Source organism: Camelus dromedarius, chromosome 19 (assembly GCF_036321535.1).
Source record: "Camelus dromedarius isolate mCamDro1 chromosome 19, mCamDro1.pat, whole genome shotgun sequence".
Classification (NCBI taxonomy): domain Eukaryota; kingdom Metazoa; phylum Chordata; class Mammalia; order Artiodactyla; family Camelidae; genus Camelus; species Camelus dromedarius.
The window spans coordinates 8435731-8462585 of NC_087454.1; the positions used below are offsets into that span (position 1 = coordinate 8435731).

The 26855-nt window shown below is 44.8% G+C and overlaps 1 protein-coding gene across 5 annotated transcripts in view; it reads left to right on the plus strand.

Moving 5' to 3' along the window:
• Nucleotides 1-26855, plus strand: part of PHACTR1 (phosphatase and actin regulator 1) — a 442313-nt gene that overhangs the window by 366010 nt on the left and 49448 nt on the right. For 4 of the 5 annotated variants that reach the window (XM_064476204.1, XM_031435189.2, XM_031435190.2 and 1 more), the window contains 2 exons: nt 112-318; nt 12398-12719. In XM_064476204.1, the coding sequence (XP_064332274.1) occupies nt 112-318; nt 12398-12719 (529 nt within the window). The remainder of the gene's footprint in view (nt 1-111; nt 319-12397; nt 12720-26855) is intronic. The other variant, XM_031435188.2, reaches the window with a different exon arrangement.

The following is a 26855-nucleotide window of genomic DNA, read 5'->3' on the forward strand; positions in this document are numbered from 1 at the left end:
CTGCTGTGTTGCTAACCCACGTCCCTGTCCTGTGTACCCACCGGCTCCCGATGGACCTCCCTGCACTGCGTTTATGTAATGTCACTGTGTGTCCTGTGGTTGTCCCCTCAGTGTCTGAAGAGAGTCCCTCTGCCAGTGAGTCTGGAGTCCTCCTGTCCCAAGATCCTTCAGCCAAACCAGTCCTGCTCCTGCCCCCCAAAAAATCTGCTGCTTTCCCTGGAGACCATGAGGAGACCCCAGTGAAGCAGCTCTCCCTTCTCAAGCAGCCCCCCGCCCTGCCTCCCAAACCCACTGCCAGGATTGCCAACCACTTAACAGGTGAGTCGAGACGTCTTCCTGGGGCCCCAGCCCTGCCTTCCCTTCAAGGGATCATTTCTTGCTGTCTTTTTTTCACCTGAGGCACCTCTTCGGAGAGGTTGCTCTGTGGGATGTTTGGGTGTTTCTGTGTGTGTCTTGGTACACGCAGTCGTGACCTGGGTTTATGTGTTTGTGTCCAGAAGCATTCAGTACACACCCACCAGTCATATGCTAAGAGCCTGCAGTCTTGTGCGTCTGTAAATATGTACATTGGTATTTATGTGGCTCAGTCAAGATTATTTGCCCATCTTGGTGAATTCGATTCATCGTCAAAACTTTGCAGAGATAAAGAGTTGCCTTCATAATGAGTTTGCCAAAGCTTTAAAATACTGATCTGAAGCCCCGTGTATTTCTTCAATTAAAATTTATGTCTATTCTCTTAAAAAAAAAAAAAAGCAAAGTCAATAACCTGCAAAGTATTATGGGAAACACTTTTAAAGAAGAGTAAGCTGAAGAAGGTTGTCCTAAAATGACTATTTTTAATTGAAGTACGGTTGATTTACAATATTGTGTTAGTTTCAGGTGTCCAGCAAAGTGATTCAGTTATTTTTTTCAGATTATAATCGGGATTAACAGATACAAATTACTATACATAAAATAGATAAGCAACAAGGATTTACTATATAGCACAGGGAATTATATTCAATATCTTATAATAACCTGAAATGACTGTTATATGCTCATTGTTTAAATGTCACTTAACAAATGCACCCACAGTTATTAAGTTGGGCATCTAGTGAAATTGCATTTCATCGCACATTAGCCTCGGGAATCAGATAACCGCTTTGTGATTCAAGGTTATGGTATAATTCGAGATTCAAGATTTCACAGGGGAGTTTCTCCAACTGTGATAATAATCCCACCTGATACTGATTGACTGCCTCTTTACAATGTTTGTTATTTCTATAGATAGTTTCTAATTGATCTCTACACGTTTTTGTACAATGGGATGGAGGTGGAAGGATGTTCACCTATTTTATCATAAAAAGATGGAGATTCAAGAAGATAAGTGACTTTTCTCGGGCTGGCAGAAATTCTGCAGTAGAGCCATGACTAGACCTCATGTTTCCCAACTCCTAGATGAATGAGTATCGTTTCCTCAGTGGCAGGATGTCTCACATGGCGCTGAGTTGCATTAGATCAAAATTCAACTGTAAGTTTGTGTCAAGCTCCTCTATCAATGTCCAGGTCGGTGTTTGTGGTTCATAAGAGCACATTTCCATCTAAAGGAAGTGTCCAACACATTAGTAACATTCAGTGTTACTAATTTAAATGCCCAGAAAGTCACAAAGGAAAAAAGGGAATTGTACGCCTCCCTCAGAGACATAACCACTGTCCAACTATCCTCTAATAAAAATCAAACACCGTTGTACATATTCTTTGATCACCTGTTGTTTTGCTCTCAGTGATGTCTTGTGACCAGGTTCCCATTAGTAAATATTCCACAACATCAATTTGTTAGCTGCAAGGTGGGGATCAGGATTTACACGACGGACCCCTTAGGAGCTTTCTGTCCTCCTTATTATGAAAACACGGCATCTCAGCACCGCGCATATATTTTTATAAGCATCTCTGAGTCTTTCCTCACTTATCCCTGTCATGAGAATTGCTAATTCTAATTCTAGAAGTAAATTGTGTATGTTTTAAGGGCTAGGTACCTTTTAAGACTGATGCCAAATTTCCTTTGGGAAAGATTAAATATTGAAAAACTAAACTCCTACATAGAGTACCTGTTTATTCAACACACCTGACTCTAGGCAGAATACTGTGCTAGGTATCAAAGTGGATACAGATATCTGAGACATCAATATATGTGTATGATGTATTTTATATGTGAATATATAATTCATTAATTAAATATTCAGAAATAGAGGGCCAGCCTACCTACTGTCAAGTGTAATACTTACAGATCTGCCCAGTCTGATAAAAGTGTTCCTGGGGAGCCTGAAACTTGAGTCCACCCTTAAAGCATGATGGACTTTTATAGGGAATGAGGAAAGAACATTCCAGAAAAGGAGACCTGGACAAAGGCCTGGAGGCGGCCGTGCTTCGGGTCAGTGACGCGGAGGCAGAGCTGGCGTGGAGGGTCCGCCTGGGGGTGCACTGAGAAAGAAGGGGGTTCGCTGGGTCAGGCATGTGAGGATTTAGATTGTATCCCACGGCAGCTGTGAGCCTTTGGGGGTTTTTGAGCCGAGAAGTGAGGGATATGATGGAAACTAGCCTTCAGAATGTATTCCTGGGTCGCTGGGTGTAGAATGAACCAAAAGAGGAGAAGGTTGAAGGCCTGACAGAGAAGCCTCCGAGGCCAGCCCTGTGTCTCGTTCTGCAGAATCACCAGTTGAATTAAATCAAACAATTGGAGGCAGGGAGACTCTTCAAGAGGGTGTTTCTGGTGTGGAACTAGGAGCTGACAAGCATCTGACTGCTGGCAGTGGGAAGAGAGAACAGGCCAGTAGAGAAGGCATTTTAAAAGAACTGACAGAATTTTTAAACTGACAACACCCTTTAATGGATCTAGTTACCTAATTAATGGAAGCTCACATGAACTTCAGCCGTGAGCCGTGAACTCAGATAGCCTGGTGTCCGCAGGACTCTCTTGCTATAGGAAGGACTACAGATGCCTCACTTAGCCCGGTCTCTCTGGCTTCCCTTATTCTTTCCCCAAGAGAGTGGATTTTATCTATTTATAGATCTCACATCCAGAGAGCTTGGGTCAAATAGAGAAGAATACATAAAAGCTGATCATCCTCACCATAGTGTACCTGGCAGCCTCTTAAATACGGTGCAGACAGGACAGGTACAGATGTGCATGGGGTGCGAGTCTGGTGCTTTCCTTTCGGGTTTAAACTTAGTGAGACTTGCTTACTTTTTGGAAGTAAGCAATCAGTCATAATGAATCTGCATCACCACGAGGCAGCTCCATTAACCCTGTTCTGTTACTAATTACTCCAGAGACATCTGGGCCATGTAGAAGGAATTAATAAACTGAGAACTCGAGAACTCTAAATGGAGGTGTACGAGTTGTAGCATGTTCTCAATGTCTGTTGTTCTGTTGACATTTTTGAAAGGAAACAGACAACAATTTGAAAGACACCAAGCATGATTAATAGAGAGTGACAGTGGTTAATGGTCTAGAGGACGTAGGAGCCTGAACTGGGGCTACGTCTGGATCCACGATCAGGGAAAGACATGCCGAAATCTCTCTGCTTTGGCATTTGCTTCCACTTGATCAGGAAAACCGTAATTAACTTGAAGGTTATTTGTCTTACATAGTTTCTCTGCTCTTCAGAGAGATAGAGGGAAGCCCTCCTGCCCCTCCTCAGCCATCTTTCCCCTGCTGTCATCCTCCTCCGTCTTATCTCCATCATCAGGATGCACAGCGGCATATGATACAGGGTCAGGGACTCAGGCATCAGATTCTCTTCCATTCTGGAAGCGCTGTGCCCAGCAGAGTGGTGGCATAATGAATATGATCTGAGATGAATGTTTCTCAAAATGCATCTTTCCTGGAATAATGGCTGACCTTAGAGGAAAAGGATAATTGAGGCAAAAAATGGGGTCTCCTACTTTTCTGAGTCTTCACCAATCACCTCTCCATCTCTTCTGGCTCCAGAAGTCAAATGTTTTAAGACTGAGTAATCTATTCCTTCTGCCTAAGGTACCTGCGATTAGGTGCCCCATAAGTGCCATTTGAATGAAGATCACCAACTTATGTGATAGCTGAGCATCACAGTCTGACATTCACACGAGTAGTAATGACAGCTGCCATTTTTTGAGAAATTTACAATATACCATTTAGTCCTAGGAGGTGGGTACTATTAACTTCATTCTCTCCTTTTCATAGACGAGGAAAATGAAATTCAGAGAAGTTAAATGTCTTAGTCGTGGTGACATAGCTCTAAGTGCCTGGGATGGAGTCTCCCTATTTTGTTACCCCAGAGTCCTCACTTGTAATCATTAGCTTACACCGTCTCCACTAAGATACCTATTCTTAAAATTCAAAACGGTGGAATTATTGGTGTTCTTGGGTTTTTTTTTGTTTGTTTTTTGTTTTGGTTTGGTTTGGTCTTCTTGTTTTTTGCTCTGTCTTTAAATCTATTTAAGAAGTTAGAAACTCCGCTTCATTTGTATATCTCAAAGACAAAATATTATCCAGTCTTTCAGAAATAAATAATGTTTCCAAGGCATTTGATTATAAAGAGGGAAAGAGGCAGTTGGGTTGGGTTTCAAAGAACATGCTAGAAGGATACAGTCTAAGAATCAAAGTTGAGGCCAATCACAGGGGAAGCACTTGACCACAGAGGCTGACAATTCAGCAAAGAGAAGAAACTCCTGCTGATTCTGCAAAACAAGTCCTTCTGCTCCTGTGAACCTGCCCAGGGCCTATTTGCACTGTTTTTAGACCCTGAAATAACACGGAAACTAACTGTACATCAGAACTGATTGGTTGCTGGTTTCAACACTAGGAAGTAGTTGCCACTATTTTCAGCCGCAGTGCATGACTAACGAGAGCCCTCCCTCCAGGGCTTGTCAAGGCAAAGCCAGTACTGCTGTTTAGAACTGAGGGCAGCATCTGCCAGGAACCGTTCTGCAGTCTCATTCTGATTTGTGATTTCGTTATGTTTCTCTGTTGCTCCCTGATCCTCTGTCTGTCCCCATTTCTCCCCAAGATATTCCACCCCACCCTCCTTGCTCTCCTCTTTTAGCTCCCTCTCCAACCTTCCAAAATCATTTAACTACTTCTCCCACTGTCTTTCCCTTCCCTTCTGGTATCTTACTCTGAAAGTGCAAGGAAACTGATGACTAGACCACTGGGGCCCCAGACCTCATCTGTGCCTTTAAATGGAAAAAAAAAAAAAAAAAAAAAAAGAATCGTAACCCAAAAGTCTCATTAAAAGGTTTACTGTTCACAGTCTCTTAATAACTGATACCTCGAAGGAATGGAAAATTTACCTGAATTTACTCTTCATACCCGTTTCTCCATAGTTTTCCAGTCTTAATTTTCTTTTCTCAAAATGGAGACATTCTATTCTTAGTGCATGTAAGGACTGTCTATTAATTAAAACACATTGAAAAGGGGCACTTTCTGCTCTAACCTCTATGATCAGGGCAATGGTTGCAGTGTAATACCTTTTTTTTTTTTTTTTGTAACACTGGTAAATTGGAGATTTAATTCACATGGCACTTTTATTGTGATGAAAACACATAATATGAAGTTTACCATCTTAACCATTTTTATGTGTACAGTCAGTAATGGTACATATTTTCACATCGTTGTGCAACAGATTTTCAGAACTTTCTCATCCTGCAAAATTGAAGCTCTGCCTGTTAAACAGCAGCCCTTTCTCTTTTACCTCCCTTTAGCCCCTGGTAACCACCATTCTATTTCTTGTTTATATGAATTTGACTACTTCTTGTTTGGTATGAGTGGAATCATACAGTATTTTTCTTTGTATGACGGGCTTATTTCACTTAGCGTAGTGTCCTCAAGGTTCTTCCCTGTTGGAGCACATGACAGGGTTTCCTTCCTTTGTAAGACTGAATGGCGCTTCCATTTTGTCTGTTTCTTGCGCTATGTGCAAAGTGCTCTTCCAGCCCTGATACAATTTGCAAAAAGCATTCTCTCATCAACTCCTTTCATGCTGGAGTTGTAGATAGTTGTAAGCTACCAAAAATGTTTAATGTGAAGATGTATAAACGTGGTTCTAAAGAAATTCATATAGTAAGAGAGCAAATCCTTTTGAAAGAGTCAGGAAAAGCATCAGAACGGAGGTTGTATTTAGGACAGACCTTAAAGATGAGCACAATTGGTAGGGATGGGAGAGGAGGTTGCCATGAAACTTGAGGCAAAGGTCACAGAGACACGACTGTATGAGGCATAAGCATGTTCAAGAAATAGCAAACAGCCTGGCTTGGCAGGGATGTGGAATTCCTATAGGGTAGTAAAGAAAGATGAGGTCAGAAGTGGGTTGAAGGGAAACTGTGAAGAACCTTGAAAGCCAAGATGAAGGATTTAACTTTGGAGGAGGAAGTGGGCATCTCTTGTGGACTTTTAGCAGCAGTTGCTAGATTTCAACCAGAGGTTGATTTCATCTTGAGGTTGGTTGGGTAGGATGGACATTATTGCTGTTAGATGGCTTTACAACTGGACGTATCAGTGTAACTGGAGCTGTCCAGCATCAACCTGAAATTGCAGAGGGCACCAAGCTGCTGCCCTTGGTTCTTCCTCTTGGGCATTGTTTGAATGTCTCAGGGTTAACTTTTCTGGGGGTGAAGATTTAGTCTGTCTTGTTCCCTGGTGTGCCCTTAGCTAGCTTTATTCAACAGCAGGATGGGAGACCTTGAGAGGGAGAGAACCCCGTTACAGAAGCGTTGAAGGAGGAGCGGGATGATCATTAGTCCATGAGTTCATAGCAGGATGCTTGCTTATTTAGGAGAAGCTGTGCACATTGTTCTCTGGCTCTGAGTTCTGCATAAATGAAATCTGATTCTCATGTGTTCTGTAGTGTTTGAAGGAAACAGGGCAACGTAGGTAGAAAAGCAACCGTTTATATAAGAGTAGCAATTAGAACATGACAGTCATCCATCAGGAAAACTTGTGGTCCAGTCCTAGATGTCAGGCAGTACACTGGGAATTTCATGGGGAGATGGGGATGCCCTGGTAGACACCACTGCAGATGGTTAGGCCAGCCACCACCATCACTATAAATGCAAGAAATCTGAGTGTGTCCCCCTACAATTGTATTGTGCATCAGATGGATGCAAGGTTAGAGATGAACTGTAGCCATCCTCATTTCCCCTTTATAAGATTTATGGGTCTAGCTTGAACTTCTTGGTACCTTCACTGTGAATGTACTTAACCCTTAATAGTTCCATATGTTCTATGTAGTATTTCATCATATGTGATCTAAATTTAATGCTTTTGAACTTCACAGATAGATCCCCAGGTTCCAGCATTCTGAGACCAGATGAGCATGTTTATGTATGGCTTCATGACTTTGTGGCTTTGCTTTGACTGCTTCTCAGCTTTCGCCTGGACGGTCACAAACAGCCCTCCCATCAGGGCACTGTCCCATCCAGCTCTTTTCTGTTGCCCATCTCTGGACCTTCTCGCCTTCCTTTTTGCCTGTTTTACAGAAGGTTCAGGTTCAACAACCCAGTCATTGATTGGCTGGCCCTCTCCTTGCCTGCTCTCCCTGGGAGCGACGGCACTGGTCTGCATTGCTGCAAAAATAAACAATAGAGTGTGTTTTTATCGATGACTGATAATTTCTAACAAAATATTGATCTGATGAACAGGTTTTTTTTTTTTTTCCTCCTCATGATCCTAGGAACATCTGCAGTTTTGACTCTTTGAGAGCCCTTTCCCAACCATGAATAAGGTGTAATTTGACTTTTACAAAGTCGAATTTCATTGCTGCAGAGATGACCAGCCCAAGTGACCTGGTTAGCTGGAGAGCAAACCCCTCTCCTGCCCAGCGTCAGCACCTCAGCAAGGCCTGTTTCCCCCGTTTGTCGTCACCTTCCCAGGTGGCCTTCCCAGGTCAATTTAAAAACAAAGATATTTCTTTGTGAAAAGTGGCACTGAAACGAAGTCCAGTGCTGATGATGCAGTGCAATAATGGCCCTCGAGTTTAGGATCCTGGAAGGTCTCAGGACATCAAACACTTGCTGTGGCTTCCAGGTGCGGGGCTGGCTTCAGGCTGAGGGCATTTAGCACAAATCGCTTGTTACTCTTGGATCCCTTGTCAACACGTTTTGCCTTCCCTGGCATTTGGCCAAGAAGAAGGCCAAGCTACCTTAGAGTCCCCAGGGTGGCCCAGCGGGGTTGGTGGAGCGCCTGTGATCACCTTTCTTGCAGCCGGAGGGATCTGATTCGGTAGTTTAGCGATACTGGACTCTTATTTAAGTTCTAAGTATACCTCTTTTAGGCTCTTTGTGGCTTTGGGTGGGTGCCTGTATCTATGGAAGGAGATCAGACAGTCTAACCCACTGGAACCAGGTGGCAGATGACTGAGAAATTCTTACACTTTCATTCATTAAGATACCAAGTGCTACTCTCATTGTCAAGGACTTCTGGTACATTAGCAGTTATAAATGGGTTTCTACAGCTTCCACCACTGGTGTTAATTTTAAAAAGTGAGAAGAGAGACGAGGGATGTATTCGTGTGGCCCAGACTCATTCTGTGCATAAAGGACAGTTTTCAAGCAGGAGGATCGACTTAGAAGTCACCTGCGGGTTTCATTTCCTTGTCTGAAGTCGTAAGCCAGAGCTGTGTCAGGCTGGGAAATACCGCTCCCTTGGGTTTTATGACTCTGTGACACCATTTGGGTTTATTTTTCTAGTTCTCTGGAACTGGTGGTTTTTGCTCTCTCCACTCCCATCAGCAGAGACAGTTTTATGAATATACTGCGTCTCGATCAGCCTGGCTGCAGAAGACTCATCCATCCCTAAGTCAGCAAGCAGAGAGCCTTGTGTATGTCCCAGCAGGACCAGCCACTGTCGTCACGGATGCGAGAGGCAGAGTGTGTCCTCTCACAATCCATAAATACCATGCAGCAGGGAGATGCAAAGCGTTTGATTCAGCCAGGTGCCATCAGGGGTAAAGGAGGCATTTTTAATCCCTGGATTTTTACAGGTAAAAGTGTCTGGGTCTCAGAAACGTTGGTTCTGTTTCTTATCTGATGAGTAGCAGAGAGTGCAGGTTTCCTGGCTCTCTGTTCTGAATCCTTCTCCACTAACTCTCAGGACTGATGCAGGGCGGTGTGGATCGGAAAGACACCAAAACCTGGACGACTTGGCCTTTTTCTCTTCCCGCAGTGCTTTGTTGTGAACCTGGAAAACTCCCAGGATGGTCCCTTGGCTGCCTCTTTGCTCTGTGACTTGATTCACTTCCACCAGGCTTTTTCACCCACTTACTTACAATGCAGCCACCATCCTCGCTGCTGCTTTCGTGGCTTTTGGCTCCCCCCCCTGACTGGGAAGCTTCAGGTGAGGTGGACTCTCACAGGGGTGGCAAGAGTCCTGTGAGTAACGCTGCAGATGTCTGTAGTGCTTCGCAATTTACAAAGCATGTCCACGTTATCTTGTCTGACCCTCACGATGACCTATGGGAGAAGCCCAGAATATATTACTGTTTTTTCAGAATCAATTAAGACTGCATTTGTCGAATTCCTGTCACATATCAAGGACTGTACTGTGATTATTTTATACTCGGGCCCTCTGCTAACTCGTTTGGGGATTTTGTAAAATTATAAAAAGGTGCCCTTTGGAGGAATGAATTACACAAAGTTCCCCTGTCCTCTGGGATGACTCATACCCGTTCCAGGACAAACCTCGGGCTGGATTTCAGCCCACTCATCCTCTTACGTGGAGACTGTGTAGCTGTTAATCCATTTACTTCTTATAAGAGACTTAGAAGGTAGGCAGTATTCCCTTTCTATGGATGAGAAAACTGAGGCTCAGGAAGGATAAATGTCTTAGGCAGAGAGTACCAGGGCTTCTTGCTCTTAGAGCTAAGATGAAACCCAGCTCTTCTGAGTTCTAAGCTCATGGTGATTTCACCGAGGCCATGCTACCCTCAGCCCGCAGCCAAAGCCTCCAGTAGCCCTGCCTTGCTCTCCTAGAGCAAGTACCAGGGCTGAATGTCCTCCTCCAGAAGGTCCTGAGCACTTGTCATTTTGTCAATGGAGGGAGCAACCTCTTCTCAAAGTAAAGGCACTGAGAGGGTGGCTTCTCACAGTGATCTGGGGGCTTATTTTACAAAGCAGACCCCCGAGCCCCATGGCAAACGTACTGAATCTGAATCTTCGCAAGTGAGGCCCAGGAATTTGCCTCCCCCCAACCTCCCTGATGAGGTGGATGAAATTACTGCCATAAGAATTTGGCATCTTAGAAAGGAAAGGTGGGCAGCTTGCAGCACAATCCCATTTCCCTGACTTAGTACAGAAATGTCAGGGCCTCACTGAGCAGAAGTGAGGATTGGGTGTTTATTGGGTTATCTTCGTTGTTGGATAAATGCATATTGTACACACAGGGCAAATCAAAAATCATTAAGAAAAAGACAAGGAATCTAATGTGCTGAATCAATTGTAGGAAAAGCTAAACATTTGATTAAGTGTTTATTGCTGGAGATGAAATTTTGAAAAGAGGCTCTTTTAGGCAAATTTGTCTGAAACATCCTTAGAGTATTCTAAAGCAAATAAAATGGAAAAGTCCACCCACAAGGATGTAAGAAGTCTTAGGATTCACAAAAATACTCGCTGATAAGTGATTTTTATAAATATAAAATTGAATTGGAAGTGCCATTCGACAAGTTGGTTTAAAAACAAATCCTCTAATTGCAAACTTTAGATATAGGCAAGTTGCTCATTAAGTGAGATTTTAGGCAAATTAGTGTTCTCATAAATTGGTTTCTGGCAAATTGGTCTTTTACTTTTTACATGTTGGAGACATAGAGATAGAACCTGGACACCATACTGATGACCTTGCAGGATGGGCATCTGCCCAGGGCTGGGTGGAACTGACGCATCCCAGCCTCAGGCAGCACCCACTCCAGGCAGTTTAGCACCCCGGCATCAGCGATTCTCAGTTCCCTGTGTATCGTAAGCACCTGGGAAGCATTTTAAATCCAAACACCTGGCCCAGAGATTCTGGTTCAGTAGGTCACAAATGAAGCCCAGGAATGTGAACTTCTAGAAAGATCAGGCCCCTGGAATTACTAGGCTTTTCTGTATCTCAGCTATAGGATCAGCAGTTTAGGGTCCACACACTCACAGCTGCATGATCCTGAAATTTGTATCCATTTTATGCTCACATCTCCCTCCTAGCATATCTACTTCTGGTGAAGGTGTGAATTTATCCCAGAGCAGAGCATCATAGCTTCAGCTTATTCCATAAACATGTTTGGAGCCTCTTGCTAGGTGAGCTGGGCACCGTACAAGGTGCTAAGGCTATAATGACAAGGTATTTGTGGTCCTTTCTCTGTACGAGGAGACAACCGTGTAAATGGGAAGGACGGAATAGTGTCTTCAGAGTCCGGGGCCATCATCTGTAAAAGTGAAATGATAGGAGTGTCTACATCACTGGCTTGTTGAGGGGATCGAGTTGGTTAGATGCGTAAAGCGCTTGGAACACTCTCTGGCGCGTGGTAAGCATAGTGGAAGGGTTGGCTTTAGCTTATTACTGTCATCATCATCACTGCCGCAGTGGGTCCAGCCAGGGATGTAACCATCAGGGAAGGTTTTCAGGAGAGATTATGTTTGAGCTGAAGCTCGAAGGGACAGTAGGAATTAACCCAGAAGACAAAACAGAACTGAAGAAAAGTCACCAAGCCTCAGGGGTTTGAAACGTCAGGTGGTTTGGGGAACCCAGCAGTTCAGGAGTGAGGGGTGGGCTGTGTGCAGGTGCCACCAGGCTCCCAGGGTGTGATCGGAAGCCCCCTACAGTTGGAAGAGCCCACCGTGGATGCCACGTGAGCAGGCTGGCCAGCCCAGCCGCCATGCTCACACCTGGTCCCCACGTGGGGCAGCCGAGCCTTCTCTGTGACCGTGAATCCGATCAGGCGTCCTCTCAGGTGGGATGATTGTTCCCAGATGAGGGAATTAAAATTGGTGGCATTAAAGTCACCTGTGGAGGGACACGCCCTTAGTGGACCTGAACCTTGGGCTACTGAATCCCATGCCTGTTGTATGATGGCAGAATTGTAGGCATCCTGCATAGCCGAGAAAAGACCTCTTTGAAGGTCCGTGGGTTTCCATGAGCAGATGAGTGTGTTTGTTCCCCCTTCCCACTGCTGGTGAGCCTCAACCTGACAGCTGTGTGACAGACACCGTGACACCTGGGTCCCTGAGCACCCCTGGCGCCAATGTGCTTCGAGCAGGAAGTGAGAGCTGGTGGATGCTTGTTGAGTGGTACTCACCTGAGTTGATGCATTTTATCTCAAGGCCCACAGTCCTCAGGTGGGCACGTGTGGTGCTCTAGGTTTTTTCCCTGATGCTCCAAAACTCACATCTGCCTCTCACCCTCCTTCCGCCACAGATTCTGGCGCCCCCGTGAAATTGCCTTGTCTGCCAGTGAAGCTGTCGCCTCCGCTACCTCCAAAGAAAGTCATGATCTGTATGCCTGTGGGGGGGCCAGACCTCTCCCTGGCATCCTATGCCGCCCAGAAGAGCGGCCAGCAGGGCGGGACCCAGCACCACCACACGGTCCTGCCCTCCCAGATCCAGCACCAGCTGCAGTACGGCAGCCTCAGCCAGCACCTCCCCTCCAGCACCGGCTCCCTCCCCATGCACCCCTCGGGCTGCAGGATGATAGACGAGCTGAACAAAACGCTGGCCATGACCATGCAGAGGCTGGAAAGGTAATGGAGGGAAGGGTGAGGGCAAGAGGGAGAGTTTGGCTGGGTTGGGGGTTGGGGGTCCAACCATGACCAAGAAATCTGGAGACCAGGGCAAGGGCTCATCCCCACTGTGGGGTGGAAAAAGTTTAAAAGTAAAATCAGACCAAAATCTGAATGTCAAGTATGGAAGGAAAAAAAATAGTGTTGTCAATTACCAAACTATAGAACAATCGCGTTTATCAAAAAGAAAAAGTAGCACGTATACGTACGTACGTCTGTGCATGTAGATGGATGGATGGATGGAGAGCACATTTGTGCCTCTGTAAGCCTTAACCTATTTTGGAAGCATACGCACATAGTCATTACTGTGGTAACCCCTAGGGCAGGGAGAAGGGGAGAAAATCTTTTTTATTTCGTGTCCTTCTGTACTGCTTAATTGTCTTTTAATTTTGTGTATTTTACTTTTATGTTGTAAAAAACAATGTGAATGTGAGATAAGAAAAGAAGAGAACTGGCAGGGTGGTGGTGGAAAACCAGAGATATGGGAAAGGCAGAGAGGTACGCCCTTGTTCTTGCTGATAGAGGGAGCAGAGTCCTGTAGGCTGATTATGTGCGTTTGAGCCTCTCATTTTTACCAACAACTGGTGAGGTCCCTTCTTTCACCAGAATCTGCCTCCAATAGCATTGCAGGGAGGTCTGCTAAGAGGATTCCAAGGGCAGGTCTGCAGCAGAGATCCTGACTGCCCACCACCCAGGGAGGTCTCTCATGCTGGTTCTGAATTGCTCATGTGTACGTGCACGTGTGTTTTCAAACACCACCTCGCTGGTGCCCAGGAGGTAGCTGAGATTTCCCAGTACGATTCCCAGGCGTGTTGCCTGACCCAGTTCCCTGGCAGGCCAAGGGGGAAGTGTTGCAATCTGGCATGAGGATGTGTCTGAGCTGGGGTCCTGAATGCCTGTCCCAGGTTAGTTAAACTGGGTCCTGCAGATGGGAAGATTCCAGCCCGAGAGCCCAGCCAATCACCAGGCTGAGAGCCAGAGGCCAAGATGGACACAGTCGGGAACTTTCTGTTGTAGTTTCCCAACGCTCAGTGGCTTTCTCCCTCCTTCTATCTCAGCCAAATACTCTATGTTTGGGAAATTAGTAAACTCTAAGGGAAGTTGTTATCACTAAGAATTTTGGCTTGACAGGTTCATGTGAATATCTACCCTCACTGAAAAAAATATGTATATATTTGGCCCACTGGCATCATTCTCAACTACTGTCATTGTTAATGAGGACAATAATAATTTAGAATTTGATGGTTCTTTGTAGTTTATCACACACCTCTGTTACCATCTTAATCCTCACATTACCTAGGGAAACTGAGTCAGCAGAGAAATTAAGGAAGGCTATGTTCCCCAACACCAGCTACTCAAAGAGTGGTCCAGAAACTTGGTGCCCATCTGCAGAAATTATACAGAAACTGAGAGCAAGCTTTTAGGTACCTTTGTAGCAACTTGACAGAATAATTTATATAAAGAGGTTTTATTTGCTGTGCGTTTTTATTGTATTTTTTTAAAGCATCAGTTTGTGATGGATTGAAAGTTAAAATATATAAGTCAACCAGCTGACCCATAAAACTGGTCCTCCCCATAGACATTTTGAAAAGTACTGCCCTAGGTAGTAAGCCAAGGGTCCAAGGCTTTAAGGGTCCTGGGTCTTCCGCCTGCAAATCTAAAACTCTTTGGACTACAGCACAATTAATTTCCTGCCCCCACGTCTCCCGTAACCCTCAGTACATTTTTGTATCTCTTCAGGAGCTTTAACCATCTGGAAAAGATACTCATGACAGTGGATATTGGCTAAAAACATTTCTACTTAAAGCATACATGCCATTTAAAAAGTTTCCATTGAAAGTATTAATTAACAAATTACATGAGATTCATTAGTTCAGAAGTTTCTGTGTGTATTTGTAGAATATTTTGAGTATAGACCAGTGGGAAAGTCTATTGGACCTACATGGGGTCAGGTTCTCTATTGAAATGAATCAGAGAGAGTGAATGGGAAGGGAGATAATGGGATATTGCAGTGGGGTGGGGGAGGGGATCGGAGGAAGGACAGCATGAGCTTGACAGCTGAACCCAGGCAATCTCCTGTGCTTTGTGCCACCCTGAGACCCTTGTTACCTCCTCGGTCTCCCCGCCTGCCCACCCTGGGCCAAGGCACAGGGTTGTTCTGGTAGACCAGCCAGGACACGGGGTTAATGCATGCGTCACTTTGACAAGATCGCCCTCCAGAGAAAACGAGGCCTTTGGTCCAAGCAAAGAAGGATTGAGAGAGCTTTCTGAGCATCCACATTATCTTCCAGGAGTCCTGGAAGGATCTGGGAGCAGAAGGGGGTCACAGGCACCTTTCAGTTTAGTGCTGTCTCCGGGGAGGTCATCCTTCTTTTTACCCCCTGAAAATTCTCCCTGCTACCTGTCAACATGATTTCACTCTTACTCTGACCAAGTTTCATTCATTCAGAAAGAACCATTTCTCTGTTCTGGCAATCTCCAGTGACAGAAAAAAAAAAATCGCAAAAAGGAAGAAATATTACTGAACGCAGAACCTGAGATCTCTTAGAATGTCCCATATAGTCCAGACCCTGGTGAAACGTTGTATGTAACTTGAAAATCAAATGATGAACTTAACAGCATTAATGCCTGACGTTGGACCATAAATATGAATACATAGTCATCATGTAATTGAAAGGGGCCCCCGAAGACCACTGATGCGGCTAGCCACTGCCTTTTGCAGCCTTTCTGACAATTTGTCCTCTGGTCTCTGAAAGAATGGGACCCCCCCCTAGGTACCACGATGGCACAATCCATTGTCCAGAAAGTCTGATTATTAGAGTTCTTTTTTTTTTTTCAGAGTTCTTTCTTACATTAAGTTAAAAATTTTCCTTATTATAACTGCATTGTCCCAGCCTTGTTGCTAATCTTCCTTTCCCATGAAAGGCTTTCAAGAAAGTCTTTGAAGACAGCTACTATCTCCTTTATCAAATGGCTTCTCTCTTTCAGGCTGATAATCCCATGGAATCATCTGTTGAGATGGTTTCTAGACCCTTTACCATCTTGTATTCGCTCAAGATTACTCTGTTTTGATTTGTATGAAGAGTTTCTTAACCATTACCCTAACCCGAACTTGCTTGATGATACTAAAAAGTCCCGTGTAGTTAGTTACATAGTGTTGGCTCACCAGATTTGGGGTAAAGGGTGCAGAAGGAGAGAACTAGAGACAAGTTGAAGCAAACTTAAAGAGTTCTGTATTTATCCGAAGTCACCGGCTGCCCTAGGCAGCGTGGCCAAGCTGGAGGTGGCCCCCACTCCCCACATCATGGCTGAGTGCCTGGGTTCCAGAATCTAACTACCAGGATTTCAGTCTCAGAGATACCACTACATTTTGCCTTTGATTCCTCATCTTTAAAACAGGGATGATAATACCACCATCAACCTCGTTTGGGTTGTTTGCGAGGAACAAATGACGCTGAGGCCACATCAGGCATCTTATTGCATGATATATAAGAAGTGTCCCATAGATGGTGGCGAATGTTAAACAGAATTCTATGGAACTCAGAGTGCGCCTTCAGTGCCCCTGAAAGGCGTATTCAAATAGATTGGATCCAATCTGGTTGGAAATTTTGTGTCAGTTTCCTCGAGTTAGATCATCTTCATTTATCTTCTCTTCCCTGATGATTCACATCTTCTTTGAAGGTGACTCCAAGGGGTGACCCTACTGCCTCCTCCCACGACTGCGTAGCTGCCACCCAGGGCCGCCCCGTCTGTCCTGATCCTCTTTCCTCAACCATGACTAGGGCTTGAGCCTGGCAAGGAACCTCCCTCTCAGCTGCTTTTCCTCCACTAAGGAGAGAGATTGAGCCCATCCCAGAAGAAGAGCTGGGGTCGATGGGGGTGTGGTCTGAGAGCCCTTGCTCCGCTCCCGCTGCTGGCTTCTCCCTGTAGCTGCAAACCAGTGCCCTGGGATAATGGAGAGATGCCGCTGGGGTGAGTGTTGCACCTGCCTAGTAAGTTGGGGAAAGAGGATAGTCAGTACGCATGGCTCTGCTCATGGCTCCTGATCCAGCCCCTGGAGCCAGGAGCAGGTCAGAGAGTCTGTGGATCGAGGCCTGGCAACAACCCTGGAGCTGCTGGAGGTGGGAGGGAGCCTGGCTTCTGTGTCTCTTTCCCTCCCTCCCTTCCGCGCCCCATGTTCCTGGAGCTCCTTAGCCTTAGAGTCTTCTGAGCTTGCTTCCCTCCTGGGTGGGGCAGGCTCCAAAGGAGAAAGGAGGATATATAAGAAGCAACCTTTCTTTGTCCTCTGGGGTAAATGAGCTTGATCTGCAGATGGAGAGAACCTCTGATGTTTAATTTCCATAAAAATTCAGAGAGAGAAATATACATATCTATGTATATTTCTTTAAATTTTCACATCTTTGATATGTCTGTACAAACAACCCATTCCCTCCGCCTGAAGCCTGAGTGGGCACATGGAAAAGCTCTAAGTGTGTTTCATTCAAAAGTATTAGTTCAGTGATTTAAACTTAAAAAAAAAAAAAAGATTATACAATGTTTTTTTTTTTTTAATATCTGCAATAGGCTCTGTGATCTGGTTGGCATCCATCCTGGAATACAGACTTAAAATCCTAATCAGCCTCTGATTTTCTTTCCCATCCTAATTCAGTTGACCAGTTCTGTGTCCTCTGGTTTCCTTCTTAGTAAAATGAAGTGGGATGTGTACCCCCATTGACCCTGAAGGAAGTTAGGAAGGTTCTGAAGGGAGTGCGCTTGAAACAGATCTTCCCTTTCTCTATGAAAGGTGACTTCATACTTCTGGTTACTCATACCAAAAAAATGTTTTTTTTTAATTTTTATTTATTTATTTTTTAATTGAAGTACACTCAGTTATAGTGTGTCAATTTCTGGTGTAAGGCACAGTTTGAGATTTGCAAATGTTAGCCTATATATATATATATATATATATATAAATAGATTTAAAAAAACAAGTTTCTTCTGTATAGCACAGGGAACTATATTCAATATCTTGTAATAACCTTTAATGAAAAAGAATATGAAAACAAATATGTATTTATATGCATGACTGGGACATTGTGCTGTACCAGAAATCTTGAGGTCACCCTTGACGCCTTTCCTTTTCTCGTACCCCATGTCTGATTGGTCAGCAAGTCCTATCTCGTCTACACTGAGAATACATCTAGGCTGGGCCCCTCCCACTGCTGCCGCTGCCTGTGGTCTGAGCCCCCGTGGTCCCTCCTACCTGGTCTCCTGCTTCCACACCTGCCTCGTCAGTCTGTCCTTGACACAACAGTCAAAGAGATGAGGTTTAACAAAAATCAGATCATGACTGTTAGTTCTCTAGGGCCACCGTAGCAAAGCACCCCAGACCCAGTGGGTCAGCTGGTAGGCAGGCTTCTCTGGAATCAGACAGAAAGAGCCAAGAAAAGAGGGAGGAGGGGAGTGAGAGAACATTCTAGGCAGATTAGAGGAAGGAATGATAACACTGTCTCCAAACAGGTGATGAGATTTTTAATAAGCAGAGACAGGAAGCAATCATAGAGGGTGAGAGAAATGACAGACGATTGCAATCTGACGGACGTAAGGAGGAACCTAGGAACCACTGTAGAGAATACAGAAGATCTTTTTACAAGATCAGGCTAACAGCTGTCCCAAATGGTTTACTCATGTGCTTCATAAAGAAAATCCCTACAAGTGAGATTGTCTGCTAAGGACCTGTCCAACCCTGTAACTCCACGTTAGAGATACTGAAGTAGATTGTAAACTCTAATGTGAATGTTTTCTAGAAATACAGTGGTTTTACCTCTTCTGGGATGTTAGTTGTACATCTGTGTTAATACAGCTAGTCCAGACCAACAATGGCCAACCAGACCCAAGAAGGCTTCCAGAACCATCTTGAACTCTTAGCAACACTTACTGGGCACTGCATACATTAGCTAGGGATTAAATTACTATCTGTCAAGAATATTAAAGAAGGAACAATTTCAACATTGGACAGAAGAAATTGAAATCAATCTTTATAATTCTGGCATTCCATAGTTATCTTTTAGGGCTTTCAAAGAGCATGTATGAAATGTATAAAAACATTTCAGGGTGACAATTACTTTTCTTCATGTGGTCTACAGGATCACAGGAAATTCTAAAGAATAATTCTTGGTCCTGACCTGGATGATCCTCAGGGTTCCTTTTAGCTTTAACAGTCTGACATAATTACTGCATTGGTTTATGTTAATATTTCCACCAGCAAATCAGTGTCCCATGATGATCAACAGATGTGCCTTGGTGCCCTAGAAAAGTGAACCTCTGAATAACTACATCTTATCTGCTTGAAGTGGCATTTGTTTGAAGAAGTTTGGTATCCTGTTCACTGTATAGTAAATGGCGTACATTTTCAAGCGAAATGTATTTCCAGAGAAAGACTCTCTTTCTTGTACTGATGACCATCTTCTTCAAAATCTCGTGCAATTCTGGTGACATATTTGTCCCTGACTCTTTGAGGCCACAGTTATCAATCTCTTCCTTTAGGTCAGTACTTTGATTTTACAGCATGTATTTATCATCTGTAGGTGGTGGTGTGCAGTTTAGCTGCTGTTTTAAGGGGCACGATGAGATTTCAGTGCAAGGTAATGTCACCCTGAGCAGGAGAGAGCCTCCCCTGCAAGGCTAGTGAGCAAACTGGTCAGAGGAAGGTTAAAATGAGACTAGATGAATCACTAACATCTTTTGAAGTCTTAAGAGGATAAAAAAGGAAATGTATTTTAAAAAAAGAAAAGACAGAGAATATGCTTCTGAATGCTTATGTGTACATCAGCAGAAACCTTGCCTTTGCCCAGTACATCAGTATTCTTTGATCTTGGAAACCATTGTCCAGAATGATTCTGCAAGCTAGAGGAAGTGTTTTAACAAACTAGTGGGTAATATCCATCATGACTGGTTTATGAGAAATTGCTGGTGTTAAAATACATCCCTTTTTAAAACAGCAACTACCAACATTGACGTTTATGAAGCATTATTCTCTGATCTTGCAGCAGCCTGTGCCAGGTAGGGAAATAGGTTTCTCCATTTACCAGATGGGGAACCGAAAGACCAAAATGCTCAACCAGTGAGTGGTTCAGCTGAGGCTCAAACATAGGTCTCCTCACTTCATGTCCTGACTTCCTAGCGCCACCATCCAGCCAAGCAAGACGTAGGGCATTGCTGATGTCTAAGGAGAAAGTCATGTGGGAAAGCCACCATTGTGTGGTTCCTCCGTCAGACATGGAGGTGCTGTTGGTCAGACTCTGGGTGTCGTATGGTTTTATTCATCACATCCCGACCCCAGACACTATTTCAGAAATGTGGGTCATTGGTCCCTGGAGGGACAGAGAAAGGGATATGAATGAATTTATTTAAATTCATTACCACCACTGGAAAAAAGGGAGCTCAGAACACATTCTCTACTCAGGAAAGCTTCGTCCCCTGGTCTATATATAGAACAGCATCGTTTCCTGCTGACTAAAGCCCACCGAAAACACAAAAGCTCCAATGTTGAGTTTCTTATCTTAGAAGGCTAATCCTAGGCCATGGTAAAACACACAGTGTGTGCCTACTTTCCTAAAATGAAACCGATGAACTGTTTTCTTGGGTTTCAGTGGTTATTTCTGTCACTCTTTCAGCCTCAGGCACTGCAGTTTGTAACATAATTTCTCACATGTTTTTAAGCCCCGAGAAGAAAACAGCTGATTGTCCCCTCTCCTCTCCGAGAACTCTTTATAACTCTGTGCAGTGTAAATTACTGAAGCCGTTCCCACTGAAGTTTAATTTCATTTTCGGCATCGTGTTGGAGGGATTTATAAATTGTCTCTGTCCTTTCAGGAGATTAATGTCTTTTTTTTTTTTTTTTCATTTTGACAGTAGTTGCATTTGTAATCAGATGCCAGAAAGCAGTGTCCCTTTATGACACGTTTTTCTTTAGCAATGGTGGTGAAATGGTTCCCAGGTATTTTCCAAGAAGATTAAGGGTTTAAAATAGTCAGTGATTTTTAATTTCAAAACCTGCCCCTGATTTCCTGCAAGAGAGTTGAAGGTGCTTGAGAATGGGTAATCCCGCGCCCAGGGATGAGCCGCAGTGTGTACCAGGCATCAACCTATGGCCATGTGGTGCAGATAAAGTGATGGTTATAAAGGTCCTTTGAAAAGGGGCCAACTGTTGTAATGACCGAGTCATTGTCGATGTCTTGGCATTCGTTTCTTGATGAATTATTAAAAATAAAATGCCTCTCCCTCACCAGTAATGAACATGGAAGGTAAAACAGTCTCTTAATTTTCAAAGTCTAGGGATTTCTCAGAAGCATGTGACTATTTAAATGGTAGGAAATTGTGGATGGGGACCTGAGGGGCGCCATTATGTTCTCAATTTATGTGTCTCCTACTTGGTTTAGTAGAGTCAAAAAAGAGAGTTGAATTTGCCAGAAAGAAATTAAAATGTTATTCTTGATGGAGACAGGACCAAGGGGAGAGAATATAGCTTTTCACTTCCCCAACAAATCGTGGGGACAGAGTGAAGGAGTCTGAAATGTGTGCTTTTTACCAATTTAGGACTGCCATCTTACTCTCAAGCTTTCTGAATCCTGTTTTTGTGTGTCTCTTGTAGATAGCAGGCCTCCTGTTTTAGATAAACTTCTGTTCTTCCTGACTTACTCCTTTTTTCTCATGAAGGTAGATATTCAGGCACTTCCATCCTCTGGGGAGAAAGGACAAAACAAAGTTCACATCCTCACAAACTTAGCTTTCAGTGGAGGAGACAGATCATACACCAGTGAATGTGTTATATGCTGGGTATATACGTGTATACACTGCAGAAGATACAAACGGGAGTGGGAGCGGGTGATGGTGATGCCGTTCTGCCCTCAAGGAACTACATCATTAACGTGGCCACAGTAAACCCCCGGCATCTCTTCTTACTGATGACACGCCATCACCCAAGGCTGGATTATCCAGCTTGGTGGTCATCCTCTCCTCTCTCTCATATCCTGTTCTCTCTGCACACCTCCTCACCCCAGCCACGTGCTACTCACACAGACACTGCTGTACCACCCAGGTCTAGAATTCAAACCTGTCTCTGTCCCATCAGAGCCTACAGCCTGGGGGCTCTTCCCAGCAAAACTCACAGCAAAAGAGGAATTGAGCTCTGTGAGCATCTGTTGTCCTTGCTTTTCATTATCCAGGTAATTATTTTATTTCGTGTTTTTCTTTTGAATTTGGGGTGCAAACTGCACTTTATAGTCAGCATGTCCACAGACAAGGAAATAGTGACACGGGGGGTCCTCTGGGAGAGGGCAGTGTGCTTCATGGAGCGAGCACAGGCCCTGGAGCGGGAAAACCCAAGTCCATATCCCTGCTGTGGTCACAGCCAAGTGGCCACTTATTTCCTCAGAAACGCGATGTCCTCGTCCATAACATCAAGATAATTACGGTACCCTACCTAACTTTGCAAGTTTTTGTGAAGGTTAAATGAGATCATGAACATGTACGAAGCACTGCGATAGGACCTGCAAAGGCCCACTTGTGTTAGCTGTTGTCGCTTTTTTGAAGGATGCTCTTCCCCTCTGCCTTGATCCGTGGAGCCCCTGGTATATTTTGTTAATGGAGTGGAAACACTCCAACGCGGTGCAGCTGGCCAGCGTCTTGTGAGTGTCACGGAACGCTCTCAGCTCTTTGCATGTTCATCCCTATTATGTTTCTCAGGAAGATTATACCCTTTGAAGCTACCTGGACAGGGAACAGAATCTCATCTTTTCCCCACCCTGGAAAATAATGTAGGTTCTTTGGTGTTAATTTAACTTCATGGTAGAATGCCATATAAGAAGAAACCTTCTAGATCTCATTTAGCCCAGATACCTCCCCTTACAAAACAGCTTAACTCTGGACAGTCCTCACTGGAGTGCCTGACAGCCTGTGGATGTAGAGTTGGAAAATGCAGTGACCTTAAGCTCTCTCTGTTACACCTTCCGTGCTCACACTGTCCTGGGATGGGGGGCACGTGGCATTCTTCCTTACACAGATCTCTCTGTGCCTATCTCTTTAAATTATTTTCTTAGGAAGAACTCTCTTTCACTATTTCCACAACTTTCACTCTCCTTCCATAGGATACTCTCCCTGCACAGCAAGACATCTAAGGGTCAGGGGTGACTGTTTATTGAATTAAATGATAGAAAATGTATTGATTCCTAGAGACTTGAAATATTTGATTGACTTTTCCATCAGTTCCAAAAACATATACAAAAATGGGGCTGGGATATGAAGACAATTGATCATCAGCCTCTGTCTTTGAAAGGCTGACAGTCAGTGAGGGCAGGCGAGAAGTGCTTCGATGTGTCATTATAGCGTTATGTGACATGCTGTTACAGAGGTGGGAGCCCAGAGAAGGGACTGATTTCCACTGGAAAATTAGAAAAGGCTGCTCAGAGGAAATGGCACTGGCGCTCTCCCTGAGGATGGATGGGATGCTCCAAACTCAGAGGAAACAGTTCTGAGGCGGAGTGATGGCAGGAGCAGGGGGAGGAGGCAGGAAAGCTCCCCGGGTGCTTGGGAAGTGGGGAGTGGCCTGCCACGCAGGAACACTGGGTACACAGTAAAGAAAGTAACAAGTGAGACTGGAAGGAATTAGGGGGCCAGATCCTGAGGCGCTCCCCCCCTCCCCCAGTCCATTCCAAAGAGGGTGCTGTTTATCCAGCTGACAGTGAGACCCTTCAGAGGTCTTTTAGTTGGGAGGGTTACGTGATGGGATCTGTTTCACAGCAGGAGGGAGTGAGCCGGGTGATGGTGAGGAGGAGAGAAAGCTGTGGAAAGAGAGTTAAGGTTTGAAGTCTCTGCAGGGCTCTGCTTCTGCCCAAGCCGTGCTAGAGTGACAGCGGCGTGAGATCAGTCCCCTCAGCCCTACTGCCGCAGTTCAGTGATGCCTGCACCCCCTTGCTGGGACCATGGCCACGTGCCTCATTTTTCTTCTCCAAGATGAGGGGATAACGGCAATACTTACCTAATAGGGTGGTTGAGAGGCTGAAATGAATCCACCCCCAGCACTGTGTGAGCATTTAAAGTGTTAGCTTTCAGCACCGCTATGTGCCGTGGTCCAGGAGGAGTTAGGGAGGCCCCATCTAGGAGGTTAGAATGAGGGGCTCCTGTTGACCTGCCGTTTTAGTTCCTATTCACCCACAGGGAAGAGGAACAGTGAGCACAGCCCCCGTGCAATGAGACCCGTTTGGATTCCAAGCAGACTAAATCCTTAATCCCCGAAGAGTGTTGACGCGAATGGTCTAGAATAGATCTGATTATGTGAGTCAGCTTTTCCTCAGGGACGTTGACAGGTACTCTGGGAGATTGTGACTCTTTCAGGGCACTGGTGGCTTGTCATTTCATAAATCACTAATCTGGGCAACGTAATGAAAAAAGCTGCTTCGCTCGAATCAGTTTGGAGCTCTTGCCTTAATCGGGTAGTGACTCAGAACAGAGCAGGGGTGCAAATAACGTACTCAGTGGACCTGTAAATAGCAGATTATGAGTACGGCCCCCAGAGTGCCAGCCTGAGACGGCACGTCGGAGTTTCAGAGGTGGGATCTGGGCAGTTCATCATTCAGGGAATACTGCAAATCCCTGATAATTAAAGCTCACCTTGCATTAGAGGAGACTCCCGTGGTACAAATCTGAGAATGCAGCAAGTAGCGAGGCCGTTGTGGATACGCTGGGCCAGTGGTTCCCAAATGGGCGGTTTTGCCCCCCAGAGGACTTTTGGCAATAACTGGTGATGTTTGGGGTTGTCACACCTGGAGGAGATGGATCACTAGCAGCTAGTGAGTGGGGACCAGAGATGCTGCTAAGACATCCTACAGTACACAGGACAGCCCCCACCGCAAAGAATCGTCTAGCCCAGACTGTCAACTGTGCCGAGCCTGAGAGACTCTGGCCTAGGCCAACGCTGAACCAAAATAAGATAAATACGTCATCAGTGGAACACAAAGTGAGTTTAAGACAAGCGTTTTGAAAGTTTTAATAGACGCGTATTTGTTTTAACATAAGTTGTAAACACATAATTAACGTGAAACCAGTGATTACAAAGATATTATTGCTTAAGATGAGGCTAAATCAGTATTTAAGTTTTTTTATGTGTTGACTTTAAAATACAAGGTAAATGATAGTATAAATGGACTTCAAAATATGGCTCACACAAAAAAGCTAACAAGTGTGGGATGACGGAGGTTAGAAAACATTGGTTTGGACCAGTGGTCAAAAAACTTCCTGTAAAGAACTGGGTAGTAAGTATCTGAGGCTCTGTTGGAACTTCTCAGCGCTTCCATCTTGGTGTAGAAGTCACCATGACAGTAAGTAAACAGATGGGTCCTTTCCCCATCCTGACCATTCTAAACCCAGTCTAGGATGCATCCTTTAAAGTCAGTGCCCCAGTTGAGGCCCGACTCTGGCAGGAGAGGACCCTATTACTCACCCTGGTTAGTAAGATTTTAAATATTTATAAAGTAATGGTGCCCGTTTTGTGCCTGTGTTGACAATGCATGGTGTTTCCTTCGTGTTGCAGGTGTACAGTTAGTGGGGTTTGTGTTTAACTGAAATGTGCAGTCTTACAAGTATCATGATTTGATTTTTGGGTACAGCATATTGAAACAGAGTGAGTTCAAATTCCAACTCCTCCTTTTACTACCTGTGCCCTCCTGGACCCATTAATTACCCTCTCAGAGGCTCCATTTCCTGCCTAATAAAGTGAGGATAATGACACCTCTCCTGCAGGGTGGTTATAACGATGATATGAGATACTGGATGTGGAAGTTTCCAGAACAGTGGGCGACATTCAGTAAATGTTCCCCTTTTTTCACTCCCGCCTTTCCTTCTCTACCTCAGTTCTTGCATATATTTGATCCTATCCATGAAGCCATTAATTAAAGTGCCAATCAGGGCAGGGGCACCTGTACTCTGCAGCACACCACCGGATGCCTCCCTAAAAATTAAAGAATGATCTCTTCATTAATACTCTTCGAATATGACTTGTCAACCACTCACAAATGCATCTTAAGTGTCCGTGATTCTAGCCCACCTTTCTTTCATTCAGCAAGAACAATAAACAATGAGTGTCCACTTAGTGTCAGCCAGGGTGCCCAGCACCTGCTACAAACCTGAAGAAGAAAGGGTCCCTGCCCCTCGAGGCACCTACACTTGGCTGGGGAGGGGAAGCTAGTAAGCAAATAGGTATTCCCAATTTTCACGGTTGTGGAATCTCCTGAGAACATAGGCAAAGTGTTGTCTGAGATAAGAACTAAAAGATAAATAGAAATGAACAAGGTGAAGGGGGGGTGGGAGCACACTCCAGGGCAAGAGCTCACAGTGCGATGTTGCATGTGTCTGAGGGGTGAGTTGTGTGGGGACGGAGGTGGGGCAGGGGGATGAGGCTGGGTGAATAACACGGGTCACATTGTACAAGGCGTCGCTTGTCAGGCTGTGTGTGAACTACCGCTCCCAGACTAATGATTTTCACTCTTCTTTTGTAGTGAGACCTTTTATGTAGAGCAGGGCTTCTGAGTGACAATTCCGTTACAGAAAACCAATCGGGCTGGGTGTTCCCCTTCCTGCCCGTAGCCACCAGTGGTGGGGAGGAGAGGCCATATACAGTCAGGGGCTACATTTCAGCTGATTTCATTCTTTGCTGTGAATAGTGTAGCTGGTAATGTGGATTTTCTGGGTTTTCCTCGTGTCTCACTCTTGGATGTGCTGAGTTTGTAGACTAGGCAGACTTTCCGAGTTCTAACGGGTGAAATGGTTCTGTCTGAGTTTCTGAACATTGCTCTGATGACAGTATGGAAAACAGATTGACATGGAGAGTACGTGGAAACCATTTGGAAGGGAAGGCCCTTTCTTTAAATTACAAGTGAGGGGCTCCCTTGAGGCTCTGCCAGTGGGACACTTCATCTGCACCAGCTCTCGTGAAAAAAATACAACTTAACCCAATTTTGCCCAAGGAAAGTGATATAATCTGCCCAGTGTCAGAAGGTAGTAAATGACAAAACTCAGACCTGGATCTGTGTCTTGACTCCTCAAACTGAGGCCCCATCCGAA